Here is a 13188-nt window from a genome sequence, read left to right as displayed (position 1 = left end):
CACACGTCAAATGAACCGGGTATATATTAAAAGTTTGCACGCTCCGCGCTCGGAAATTTCTGGTCCGATTCGGCCGTGTGACCACTCAAAATGTTCCTCTAGACAAGCTCTATCCAACGGTGGGATCAGTCGTTGGACTATTTTGATGAATTCCTGAGAAAAAAAATCACACACGTCAAATAAACCGGGTAAATATTAAAAGTTTGCACGCTCCGCGCTCGGAAATTTCTGGTCCGATTCGGCCGTGTGACCACTCAAAATGTTCCTCTCGACAAGCTCTATCCAACGGTGACATCAGTCGTGGGACTATTTTGATGAATTCCTGAGAAAAAAATTCACACACGTCAAATAAACCGGGTAAATATTAAAAGTTTGCACGCTCCGCGCTCGGAAATTTCTGGTCCGATTCGGCCGTGTGACCACTCAAAATGTTCCTCTAGACAAACTCTATCCAACGGTCACATCAGTCGTGGGACTATTTTGATGAATTCCTGAGAAAAAAAATCACACACTTCAAATAAACCGGGTAATTATTAAAAGTTTGCACGCTCCGCGCTCGGAAATTTCTGGTCCGATTCGGCCGTGTGACCACTCAAAATGTTCCTCTAGACAAACTCTATCCAACGGTGGGATTAGTCGTGGGACTATTTTGATGAATTCCTGAGAAAAAAAATCACACACGTCAAATGAACCGGGTATATATTAAAAGTTTGCACGCTCCGCGCTCGGAAATTTCTGGTCCGATTCGGCCGTGTGACCACTCAAAATGTTCCTCTAGACAAGCTCTATCCAACGGTGGGATCAGTCGTTGGACTATTTTGATGAATTCCTGAGAAAAAAAATCACACACGTCAAATAAACCGGGTAAATATTAAAAGTTTGCACGCTCCGCGCTCGGAAATTTCTGGTCCGATTCGGCCGTGTGACCACTCAAAATGTTCCTCTAGACAAGCTCTATCCAACGGTGGCATCAGTCGTGGGACTATTTTGATGAATTCCTGAGAAAAAAAATCACACACGTCAAATGAACCGGGTAAATATTAAAAGTTTGCACGCTCCGCGCTCGGAAATTTCTGGTCCGATTCGGCCGTGTGACCACTCAAAATGTTCCTCTAGACAAGCTCTATCCAACGGTGGGATCAGTCGTTGGACTATTTTGATGAATTCCTGAGAAAAAAAATCACACACTTCAAATAAACCGGGTAATTATCAATAGTTTGCACGCTCCGCGCTCGGAAATTTCTGGTCCGATTCGGCCGTGTGACCACTCAAAATGTTCCTCTAGACAAGCTCTATCCAACGGTGCGATCAGTCGTGGGACTATTTTGATGAATTCCTGAGAAAAAAAATCACACACGTCAAATAAACCGGGTAAATATTAAAAGTTTGCACGCTCCGCGCTCGGAAATTTCTGGTCCGATTCGGCCGTGTGACCACTCAAAATGTTCCTCTAGACACGCTCTATGCAACGGTGGTATCAGTCGTGGGACTATTTTGATGAATTCCTGAGAAAAAAAATCACACACGTCAAATGAACCGGGTAAATATTAAAAGTTTGCACGCTCCGCGCTCGGAAATTTCTGGTCCGATTCGGCCGTGTGACCACTCAAAATGTTCCTCTAGACTAGCTCTATCCAACGGTGGGATCAGTCGTGGGACTATTTTGATCAATGCCTGAGAAAAAAAATCACACACGTCAAATGAGCCGGGTAAATATTAAAAGTTTGCACGCTCCGCGCTCGGAAATTTCTGGTCCGATTCGGCCGTGTGACCACTCAAAATGTTCCTCTAGACTAGCTCTATCCAACGGTGCGATCAGTCGTGGGACTATTTTGATGAATTCCTGAGAAAAAAAATCACACAGTTCAAATAAACCGGGTAAAGATTAAAAGTTTGCACGCTCCGCGCTCGGAAATTTCTGGTCCGATTCGGCCGTGTGACCACTCAAAATGTTCCTCTAGACAAGCTCTATCCAACGGTGCCATCAGTCGTGGGACTATTTTGATGAATTCCTGAGAAAAAAAATCACACACGTCAAATAAACCGGGTAAATATTAAAAGTTTGCACGCTCCGCGCTCGGAAATTTCTGGTCCGATTCGGCCGTGTGACCACTCAAAATGTTCCTCTAGACAAACTCTATCCAACGGTGGGATTAGTCGTGGGACTATTTTGATGAATTCCTGAGAAAAAAAATCACACACGTCAAATGAACCGGGTATATATTAAAAGTTTGCACGCTCCGCGCTCGGAAATTTCTGGTCCGATTCGGCCGTGTGACCACTCAAAATGTTCCTCTAGACAAGCTCTATCCAACGGTGGGATCAGTCGTTGGACTATTTTGATGAATTCCTGAGAAAAAAAATCACACACGTCAAATAAACCGGGTAAATATTAAAAGTTTGCACGCTCCGCGCTCGGAAATTTCTGGTCCGATTCGGCCGTGTGACCACTCAAAATGTTCCTCTCGACAAGCTCTATCCAACGGTGACATCAGTCGTGGGACTATTTTGATGAATTCCTGAGAAAAAAATTCACACACGTCAAATAAACCGGGTAAATATTAAAAGTTTGCACGCTCCGCGCTCGGAAATTTCTGGTCCGATTCGGCCGTGTGACCACTCAAAATGTTCCTCTAGACAAACTCTATCCAACGGTCACATCAGTCGTGGGACTATTTTGATGAATTCCTGAGAAAAAAAATCACACACTTCAAATAAACCGGGTAATTATCAATAGTTTGCACGCTCCGCGCTCGGAAATTTCTGGTCCGATTCGGCCGTGTGACCACTCAAAATGTTCCTCTAGACAAGCTCTATCCAACGGTGGGATCAGTCGTTGGACTATTTTGATGAATTCCTGAGAAAAAAAATCACACACTTCAAATAAACCGGGTAATTATCAATAGTTTGCACGCTCCGCGCTCGGAAATTTCTGGTCCGATTCGGCCGTGTGACCACTCAAAATGTTCCTCTAGACAAGCTCTATCCAACGGTGCGATCAGTCGTGGGACTATTTTGATGAATTCCTGAGAAAAAAAATCACACACGTCAAATAAACCGGGTAAATATTAAAAGTTTGCACGCTCCGCGCTCGGAAATTTCTGGTCCGATTCGGCCGTGTGACCACTCAAAATGTTCCTCTAGACACGCTCTATGCAACGGTGGTATCAGTCGTGGGACTATTTTGATGAATTCCTGAGAAAAAAAATCACACACGTCAAATGAACCGGGTAAATATTAAAAGTTTGCACGCTCCGCGCTCGGAAATTTCTGGTCCGATTCGGCCGTGTGACCACTCAAAATGTTCCTCTAGACTAGCTCTATCCAACGGTGGGATCAGTCGTGGGACTATTTTGATCAATGCCTGAGAAAAAAAATCACACACGTCAAATGAGCCGGGTAAATATTAAAAGTTTGCACGCTCCGCGCTCGGAAATTTCTGGTCCGATTCGGCCGTGTGACCACTCAAAATGTTCCTCTAGACAAGCTCTATCCAACGGTGGCATCAGTCGTGGGACTATTTTGACGAATTCCTGAGAAAAAAATTCACACACGTCAAATAAACCGGGTAAATATTAAAAGTTTGCACGCTCCGCGCTCGGAAATTTCTGGTCCGATTCGGCCGTGTGACCACTCAAAATGTTCCTCTAGACAAGCTCTATCCAACGGTGGCATCAGTCGTGGGACTATTTTGACGAATTCCTGAGAAAAAAATTCACACACGTCAAATAAACCGGGTAAATATTAAAAGTTTGCACGCTCCGCGCTCGGAAATTTCTGGTCCGATTCGGCCGTGTGACCACTCAAAATGTTCCTCTAGACAAGCTCTATCCAACGATCACATCAGTCGTGGGACTATTTTGATGAATTCCTGAGAAAAAAAATCACACACGTCAAATAAACCGGGTAAATATTAAAAGTTTGCACGCTCCGCGCTCGGAAATTTCTGGTCCGATTCGGCCGTGTGACCACTCAAAATGTTCCTCTAGACAAGCTCTATCCAACGGTCACATCAGTCGTGGGACTATTTTGATGAATTCCTGAGAAAAAAAATCACACACTTCAAATAAACCGGGTAATTATCAATAGTTTGCACGCTCCGCGCTCGGAAATTTCTGGTCCGATTCGGCCGTGTGACCACTCAAAATGTTCCTCTAGACAAGCTCTATCCAACGGTGGGATCAGTCGTGGGACTATTTTGATGAATTCCTGAGAAAAAAAATCACACACTTCAAATAAACCGGGTAAAGATTAAAAGTTTGCACGCTCCGCGCTCGGAAATTTCTGGTCCGATTCGGCCGTGTGACCACTCAAAATGTTCCTCTCGACAAGCTCTATCCAACGGTGACATCAGTCGTGGGACTATTTTGATGAATTCCTGAGAAAAAAATTCACACACGTCAAATAAACCGGGTAAATATTAAAAGTTTGCACGCTCCGCGCTCGGAAATTTCTGGTCCGATTCGGCCGTGTGACCACTCAAAATGTTCCTCTAGACAAGCTCTATCCAACGGTGACATCAGTCGTGGGACTATTTTGATGAATTCCTGAGAAAAAAAATCACACACGTCAAATAAACCGGGTAAATATTAAAAGTTTGCACGCTCCGCGCTCGGAAATTTCTGGTCCGATTCGGCCGTGTGACCACTCAAAATGTTCCTCTAGACTAGCTCTATCCAACGGTGGGATCAGTCGTGGGACTATTTTGATCAATGCCTGAGAAAAAAAATCACACACGTCAAATGAGCCGGGTAAATATTAAAAGTTTGCACGCTCCGCGCTCGGAAATTTCTGGTCCGATTCGGCCGTGTTGTTGATCCGGCTCGTAGGACCAAAAATGTTTAATCCGGCTCGAAGGACCAAAAATGTTGATCCGGCTCGTAGGACCAAAAATGTTGATCCGGCTCGAAGGACCAAACTGTTTATTCGTGGATCGTGGTACCAAGATGTTGATTAGACATGGCCTAATTCTTGATACGTCTAGTAAGCAATGGACTGGATGCTTGCGAAGGACCACCCTGAGTTCGCGGTCTCAGAGACACCGTGTTCGTGCAAATGAAAACAAAACCCTTTTCTAACGGTAACAAAGGTTTATTATTCACTAACAACTTCGAGTAATGTAGCAAAGAAATAACAACTTTTCGTGACAAGTTAATTAGTGTAGTAATTAACCGTGTATAGGAACCGTGTGTAAAGTAATCGCGTACGAGTAACGTGCAAAGTACGGAGTTAAGGGTCGACGGAGACGCACAAGAAGAGAGCGATTTTTCTTCTTGCAAAATCTTAAATACTAAAGTTAATGGTAACCGTACATAGGCGTACCAGAAACTAAGAGGTCATCATCGGCGCTTCTTCTAGATTTGTCCTTGTGACTTGCCTAACTTTAACAATATAATTGGGTTTTATTGGAGGGCGTTTATGACCAGCATCGAGAACGTGTCTAAATTCTAGTACGCACAAAAGGTCGGCGAGGAGTTTTATTACACAGTTAGTCTAAGATCAAACAAAATGCGAATCAACATCTGGTCATACGGACAAAGTGGCAAGAGAAACGAGTAATGTCCATAGGCGTAGCACACGGATTTCTTACATACTAGTCACACATTTAATACTAGGCTTATGAAGAATACAACTTATCGAACTAATACATTAAATTAATTATCGGGAATTCTGTCCCCTACACAAGCCCTAACATGCCGGCCCCGTTAAAAGGTCGTTACCTTTTAAATTATTTACAAAGAGTTATTTGTTATTCATGGGCAATGGGCATATTTTCGACAATGATCTTCGCGATATAGTTCCACTGGGTAAGCGCACTGACACTACACGTATCACATGATCCTTTCCTTCGTGGAGTTCGACAACTCGAGCTAAAATCCAGCGCAGTGGGGCAGTATTGTGTTCCACCAGTAAAACTAATGCTCCAATATCTATGGTTTTATCTACAGTGTTCTTCCATTTACATCGAGTTTGCAAATTTGTCAAATAGTCTCTGGACCAACTATTCCAAAAATGCTGCTGGAGTTGTTGAAGTCGTTCGTAATGAGATAAGCGAGAGATAACGGCGTTCTGGTAGTCGGGTTGTGGTAAACTTGCCAACGAGTCACCAATAAGGAAATGCGCGGGAGTTAAGGGTGCATAGTCGTTTATGTCGTTTGAGATTGGCATTAGTGGTCGCGAGTTGAGACAAGCTTCGATTTTTACTAATAGGGTGTACATCTCTTCGTATGTTAGAGATGATTCACCTAAGACGCGGCGAAGATGAAACTTAGTCGATTTCACCGCCGCCTCCCACAATCCTCCCATATGGGCACTACGCGCGGGTATGAAATGCCACTTTATCAAATGATTGGCTAAAAATGTAGTTGTGGCGTTAATGTGTGATTCATTATTTATTAAGTTATAGAGTTCGATAAAATAATTATTGGCCCCTACAAAGTTAGAACCATTGTCTGAATGTATGTTTGTTGGTTTTCCTCGTCTGGAACAGAACCTTTCCAAAGCATTCAAAAAGCTATCGGTCGAAAGATCTTTAACCAGTTCGATATGTACTGCACGCGTGGCAAAACAAACAAAAATGCATATGTAAGTTTTTACGGATTTGGCTCTACGCAGCGTACCCTCCTTTATGAGTATAGGCCCTGCATAATCGATTCCGCAATTTGAAAAAGGTCGTGAAGGCGTTACCCTTGCGGTCGGAAGGGAACCCATTAAAAATTTCGAAGGTTTCGGTTTTACTCTAAAACATCTTATACATCTACTAAGGTTACGTTTAACTGCATTTTTTCCGTTTATTATCCAAAATCTGAGGCGAATTATCGAAAGCAAGTTTTGAACTCCCGCGTGGAGATGTTTCATATGCTCATTCTGTATTATCAAGTCAGTGAATTTATGTTTATACGGTAATATAATAGGGTGTTGTTGTTCAAAATTAAATTGTGAATTTATTAAACGTCCCCCGACTCGAAGTATTCCTTCTGAATCGAGAAATGGGTTTAGATTCAAAATTTTACTTTCGCTTGGGAGTTTTTTACTTTTGGATAAGTCGGAAATTTCCTTTTCGAAGCTATCCCGTTGAACCAATTTTACTAATAAAAGCAGTGACTCGTTTAATTCTTCAACTGTCAAGGCTGTTGACTTATTCATCACTTTGCGGCATCGATTTTTAAGTCTGCATATGTAACCTACTACTCTGTGCAGTTTGAAGAAGGTAGAAAATCTATCAAAAATGTTAAGTCCGTAGTTGTTGCTATTTACACTCGTTGTTTTATATACTGTGGTATGATTATTTTTTAATTCGGGCAAGACATCGACGGGAACCTCATGGCTATCTAAGTTCGCTTCCGTCCTTGATGTGTTTTTCTTTAAAAATTCGGGACCGTGAAACCAAAGATCACATCCCAGCAATTCCCTTGGGCTCAATCCTCTCGATATTACATCTGCAGGGTTGGCCTTGCTTGGCACGTGAGCCCACTCCGTTATCTTGGTCAATTCATTAATTTTTGCCACTCGATTGGCAACAAAGGTCTTAAGGTGAGCAGGATCAATTTTCAACCATGCCAAAACAATACTAGAATCCGTGAAGTATCGTACGTCTGATATTTGTATGTCTAAAATTTGTCTTACCGTATTCATTAGTTTGGCTAAAAGGTGGGCCGCTAGAAGCTCAAGTCGAGGCAAGGTCAATTTTTTAGCTGGAGCTACCCTTGATTTTCCTGTCAACAGTCGTAATTCGCGACTACCTGACTCATCCTCCGAGGCCACGTAAATACAGGCTCCGTAAGCCTTTTCGGAGCTATCAGAAAATCCGTACAATCTTATATGGGCCGTCTTTGTTGGAATTACAAGCCTATCGATCTTGTATTCATTGAGGCACTCCAGTTCATTCGAGAATTCCTCCCAAATCTGTCTTAGGTCATTCGGGACTACTTGATCCCAACCGATATGTAATTTCCATAGAGCTTGAATGATTAACTTGGCCTTAGTTAATGCGGGACCTATCAACCCAAGCGGGTCAAAGATCTGCGAAATTTTCGAAAGAATAGTCCTTTTGGTAACACGGGATGGCTCGTATTTAATATTTACTGAATACTTCAGAGTATTTTGTTTAGGATCCCAGCTGATTCCAAGAGTTTTTATATGTTTATCTTCATGAGGTAGAATTAAATTGTCGTGATTTTCGTTACTGTTTGCTTGTAGGATACTGTTTAGAACTATGTTACTGTTGGACGACCATTTTCTCAATTTAAAATTAGCTTGACTTAAAATATCGTCTAGTTCCCTATAAATTTGCAATGCATCTGTTTCCGAATCAATGCTAACCAACAGGTCATCCATGTAGAACGAACGTTTAATTATTTCTGCTGTTCGTGGATACCTGTCTTTGTTGCGCTCGGCCAATTCTATCAAGCAACGTGTGGCTTGAAAGGGTGCACTCGATGTGCCATACGTTACCGTGTTGAGTTTATACACATTAATCGGATCATTAAGATTTGCTCGCCATAGTATCTTTTGGAAGTTACGTTCTTCCTCATGAATTTTTATACATCGGTACATCATTTTGATGTCCGCGCTCAAAACAATTTTGCGAAGTCTTAGACGTATCAAAATTGAGTACAAGTCATCTTGTACTACTGGTCCTACCAAAAGCGTGTCATTCAGGGAAATTCCTAAACTTGTTTTGCAGCTTGCATCAAAAACGACGCGACACTTCGTGGTAATAGAATTCTTTAGTACCGCACTGTGGGGTAAAAAATAAGAATTGTTTGGAATAGAGATGTCCTTTTCAATGGGTCCTTGAAGCGTCATGTGGCCTAAGTTCTCATATTCCGTCATAAATTCTACGTACTGCTTCTTGAGGTCCTTGTCCTTTTCTAACCTTTTCTCTACATTTTTTAACCGTTTTAGGGCATTCGATTTGGAGTCACCCAGACTAAAATCTGTTTGATTATTGAACGGATACCTTACGACAAAACTGTTGTCCATGTCGCGGGTTGTAGTTTGATTAAAATATTCCTCACAATAATTTTCTTCCTTTGATAGGAATTTAACATTTTCAAACTCTTCAATCTGCCAGAATTTCGTCAACGAATCATTTAATGTTTTATTTGAAATACTAGTCGCAAGGTTGCACACTACTTTCCGACTTTGAGATTCTCTGCATATTAAATTGCCCGATATTACCCAGCCTAAAGAGGTTTCTTGTAACATTGGCAATCCCTTTCCTAATTTAAGTTTACCCGAACCTAATAGATTATAAAATATATCTACCCCTAATAAAACATCAATTTGTTTTGGTTCATTAAATTTTTCATCAGCTAGATTGATATTTGTTGGAATTTGAAGTACCGAACTGGGAAATCTAAATGAGGGTAGATTTTCGGTAAGAATGGGCAAAACCAAAAATGCTATGTTAGATTCATATTGGTTGAACCTGGATTTTATTTTCGTGTGCACTCGCTGATTAATCTTTGTGACAATTTGACTGATACCTGATAATGAAAGGTCAATTGTTTGGGGACTTAAGTTTAACTTTCTGCAGAAGTTTTCTGTCATTAAATTTGACTGGCTTCCGCAATCGAGTAAGGCATTGCATTTATGCCAATTTCCTTTTCTGTCTGAGATGAGAATGGTAGCCGTAGATAGTAGTACTTGATTTTTATCAATACCTAACGATGATAATGCCAAAGGATTGTTTTCCGTATCGTACGTGACCGCGTTACTTTGGCCGATTGTTAAAACTGTAGATTGTTTGGATTCTCCATACCTTCTCAATACATCGTGAGCCGAAGGATTAGATGGAGAACTGATCGATGATTCATGTTCAGTTAATGATGAGGAAGGTTCATTAGTGCTGCTGTTGCTAGAATTTTGAACATGTTCACTTCCTGAACGTTTCTCTATATGTAACGTGCTATTATGTTTTTGGTTGCATTTTTTGCATCCTCTTGATCTACATTCCTGTTTCAGATGCCCTGGACGTAAACAGTTGCTACACAATTTATGTCTTCGAATTTCGTTATATTTGTCCGACACTGATAATTGGATAAAACGAGGACATTGATGAATGAAATGATTTTCAGTACAGATGTAACACTTATTGATTTTTTCGGTCAAAGAATACGAATAATTCTTAAACTGATGTGATTCGTTTCTTTTCTCGTGGCCTTTGTTTTGCATTCTATCCCTATCATGTTTATTTGAATGTACGGTTGAGAAGCCGCGAACCGCTTCCAACGAACGACATTTTTCGGTTAAAAATTCCATTAATTGATCAACAGTCGGCAATTCAGTATTACATTGTTTCCGCTCCCACTCCTGATTAGTACTATCATCCAGTTTGTTTAATATTATCGGTATCAACAAAACATCCCATTGATCCACGGGTAATTTTAATTTTCCTAATGATGATTTATGTTGCTGAACTGCATCTATTAATTTTCTAATATTTACAGATGATCCTTTATTCGCGTTTGGTAAATTAAGAACTAAGCCTTTAGCGTGAATGTTAATAACTGCCTTTTTATTCTCATATCTTTTTTGTAACAGATTTAAAGCGATTGTATAATTATCGGGAGTTATGTCGAGAGAGTCTATGAGATTTAGCGCATCGCCTTTACAACATAATTTTAGATATAACAATTTTTCTGTTTCACTCAAGTCGGTTCTGCTATGGACTAAGGAATCAAATATGTTTTTGAAACTGAACCAAGTTTCATAATTGCCATAAAATGAACGTAAGCCTAAATCCGGTAATTTTCCTAGACCTCTTGGTGAATTTTGTTTTCCTAAATGAGTATTAGTACTATTTTGATTTTTGCTAATTGAATTTATTAACTGCTTTAATTCTGAAATTAAATTAAAGTAGGCTGATTCGATTTCAATCCGTTGTTCTTCTTCGTTTAAGCTTAAAAATTCTAGACGAGATTGTACTTTATCGAACTGATTATAGTCCTCCTCCACGTTCTTGAGGCGGATTTCTAATTGAACTGTTTCTTGAATATCTCTGTTTTCACGAAGGTACTGTTCAAAACGGGATAAACGTTTAGTTAAAATTCTGCGAGCGTGCAAAAGTTCTCTAAATTCATCGTTCTCGCTAAGAGACTCTGCTGAGCCTAGTTCCATTTCGGATCGTTTTGAAATTTTTTCTTTTTGAGCTCTAGTGGTCATTTTTAACTACTATTGATAACGTGGCGTTAAAATAAATCAATTTACGCGATTCAAACAGAAGTACTACTGGAGAAATTAACTAGTTTCGACTTCTTTAATGTGCATAAATCGAGCATAAACCAAAGTAAATAAGTCGTATCAATCTCATACAACTAACGACCATTTAAAGTATCAAATGGGAATCGGGATTATGAGGTTATGCAAATTCAAAGAGGAAAAATCGTGATAAAAAGGAAATGACTCACCGGGATTGTTTCTTGCTCTCCTTGGGATCCACCGTTCTACTCCTTATTCCGCTTTCGATGTCCTATGTTCCACAGGTTCTGATCCAGTCCCGTGATATCCGGTTCGAAGGACCAAAAATGTTTAATCCGGCTCGAAGGACCAAAAATGTATAATCCGGCTCGAAGGACCAAAAATGTTGATCCGGCTCGTAGGACCAAAAATGTTTAATCCGGCTCGAAGGACCAAAAATGTTGATCCGGCTCGTAGGACCAAAAATGTTGATCCGGCTCGAAGGACCAAACTGTTTATTCGTGGATCGTGGTACCAAGATGTTGATTAGACATGGCCTAATTCTTGATACGTCTAGTAAGCAATGGACTGGATGCTTGCGAAGGACCACCCTGAGTTCGCGGTCTCAGAGACACCGTGTTCGTGCAAATGAAAACAAAACCCTTTTCTAACGGTAACAAAGGTTTATTATTCACTAACAACTTCGAGTAATGTAGCAAAGAAATAACAACTTTTCGTGACAAGTTAATTAGTGTAGTAATTAACCGTGTATAGGAACCGTGTGTAAAGTAATCGCGTACGAGTAACGTGCAAAGTACGGAGTTAAGGGTCGACGGAGACGCACAAGAAGAGAGCGATTTTTCTTCTTGCAAAATCTTAAATACTAAAGTTAATGGTAACCGTACATAGGCGTACCAGAAACTAAGAGGTCATCATCGGCGCTTCTTCTAGATTTGTCCTTGTGACTTGCCTAACTTTAACAATATAATTGGGTTTTATTGGAGGGCGTTTATGACCAGCATCGAGAACGTGTCTAAATTCTAGTACGCACAAAAGGTCGGCGAGGAGTTTTATTACACAGTTAGTCTAAGATCAAACAAAATGCGAATCAACATCTGGTCATACGGACAAAGTGGCAAGAGAAACGAGTAATGTCCATAGGCGTAGCACACGGATTTCTTACATACTAGTCACACATTTAATACTAGGCTTATGAAGAATACAACTTATCGAACTAATACATTAAATTAATTATCGGGAATTCTGTCCCCTACACAAGCCCTAACACGTGTGACCACTCAAAATGTTCCTCTAGACAAGCTCTATCCAACGGTGGCATCAGTCGTGGGACTATTTTGACGAATTCCTGAGAAAAAAATTCACACACGTCAAATAAACCGGGTAAATATTAAAAGTTTGCACGCTCCGCGCTCGGAAATTTCTGGTCCGATTCGGCCGTGTGACCACTCAAAATGTTCCTCTAGACAAGCTCTATCCAACGGTGGCATCAGTCGTGGGACTATTTTGACGAATTCCTGAGAAAAAAATTCACACACGTCAAATAAACCGGGTAAATATTAAAAGTTTGCACGCTCCGCGCTCGGAAATTTCTGGTCCGATTCGGCCGTGTGACCACTCAAAATGTTCCTCTAGACAAGCTCTATCCAACGATCACATCAGTCGTGGGACTATTTTGATGAATTCCTGAGAAAAAAAATCACACACGTCAAATAAACCGGGTAAATATTAAAAGTTTGCACGCTCCGCGCTCGGAAATTTCTGGTCCGATTCGGCCGTGTGACCACTCAAAATGTTCCTCTAGACAAGCTCTATCCAACGGTCACATCAGTCGTGGGACTATTTTGATGAATTCCTGAGAAAAAAAATCACACACTTCAAATAAACCGGGTAATTATCAATAGTTTGCACGCTCCGCGCTCGGAAATTTCTGGTCCGATTCGGCCGTGTGACCACTCAAAATGTTCCTCTAGACAAGCTCTATCC

At 40.9% G+C, this 13188-nt stretch overlaps 1 protein-coding gene across 1 annotated transcript; it reads right to left on the bottom strand.

The window, feature by feature from the left end:
- Window positions 1-5742: 5742 nt before the first annotated feature.
- LOC136418925 (uncharacterized) lies at window positions 5743-11124 on the bottom strand. The gene is made up of 2 exons (XM_066405134.1): window positions 7014-11124; window positions 5743-6353 (listed from the first exon to the last, which is right to left on the bottom strand). Exons 1-2 carry the CDS (start codon window positions 11122-11124, stop codon window positions 5743-5745), a joined length of 4722 nt encoding a protein of 1573 aa, XP_066261231.1.
- Between the last annotated feature and the right edge of the window lie 2064 nt (window positions 11125-13188).

Source organism: Euwallacea similis, unplaced genomic scaffold (assembly GCF_039881205.1).
Source record: "Euwallacea similis isolate ESF13 unplaced genomic scaffold, ESF131.1 scaffold_46, whole genome shotgun sequence".
NCBI classification, from domain to species: Eukaryota; Metazoa; Arthropoda; class Insecta; order Coleoptera; family Curculionidae; genus Euwallacea; species Euwallacea similis.
Note: the sequence above shows the minus strand (reverse complement) of the source record. Positions and strands in the feature narration are given on the sequence as shown.

Bases quoted from the DNA above. Each gene is read 5' to 3' on its own strand.
- LOC136418925 (XM_066405134.1), bottom strand. From the start codon at position 11,124: ATGGAACTAGGCTCAGCAGAGTCTCTTAGCGAGAACGATGAATTTAGA. The intron at 6,354-7,013 runs GTAAAATTTTGA...CTACATTTTTAG, and splicing joins TAAAAAACTCCCAAGCGAAA to CCAATCATTTGATAAAGTGG.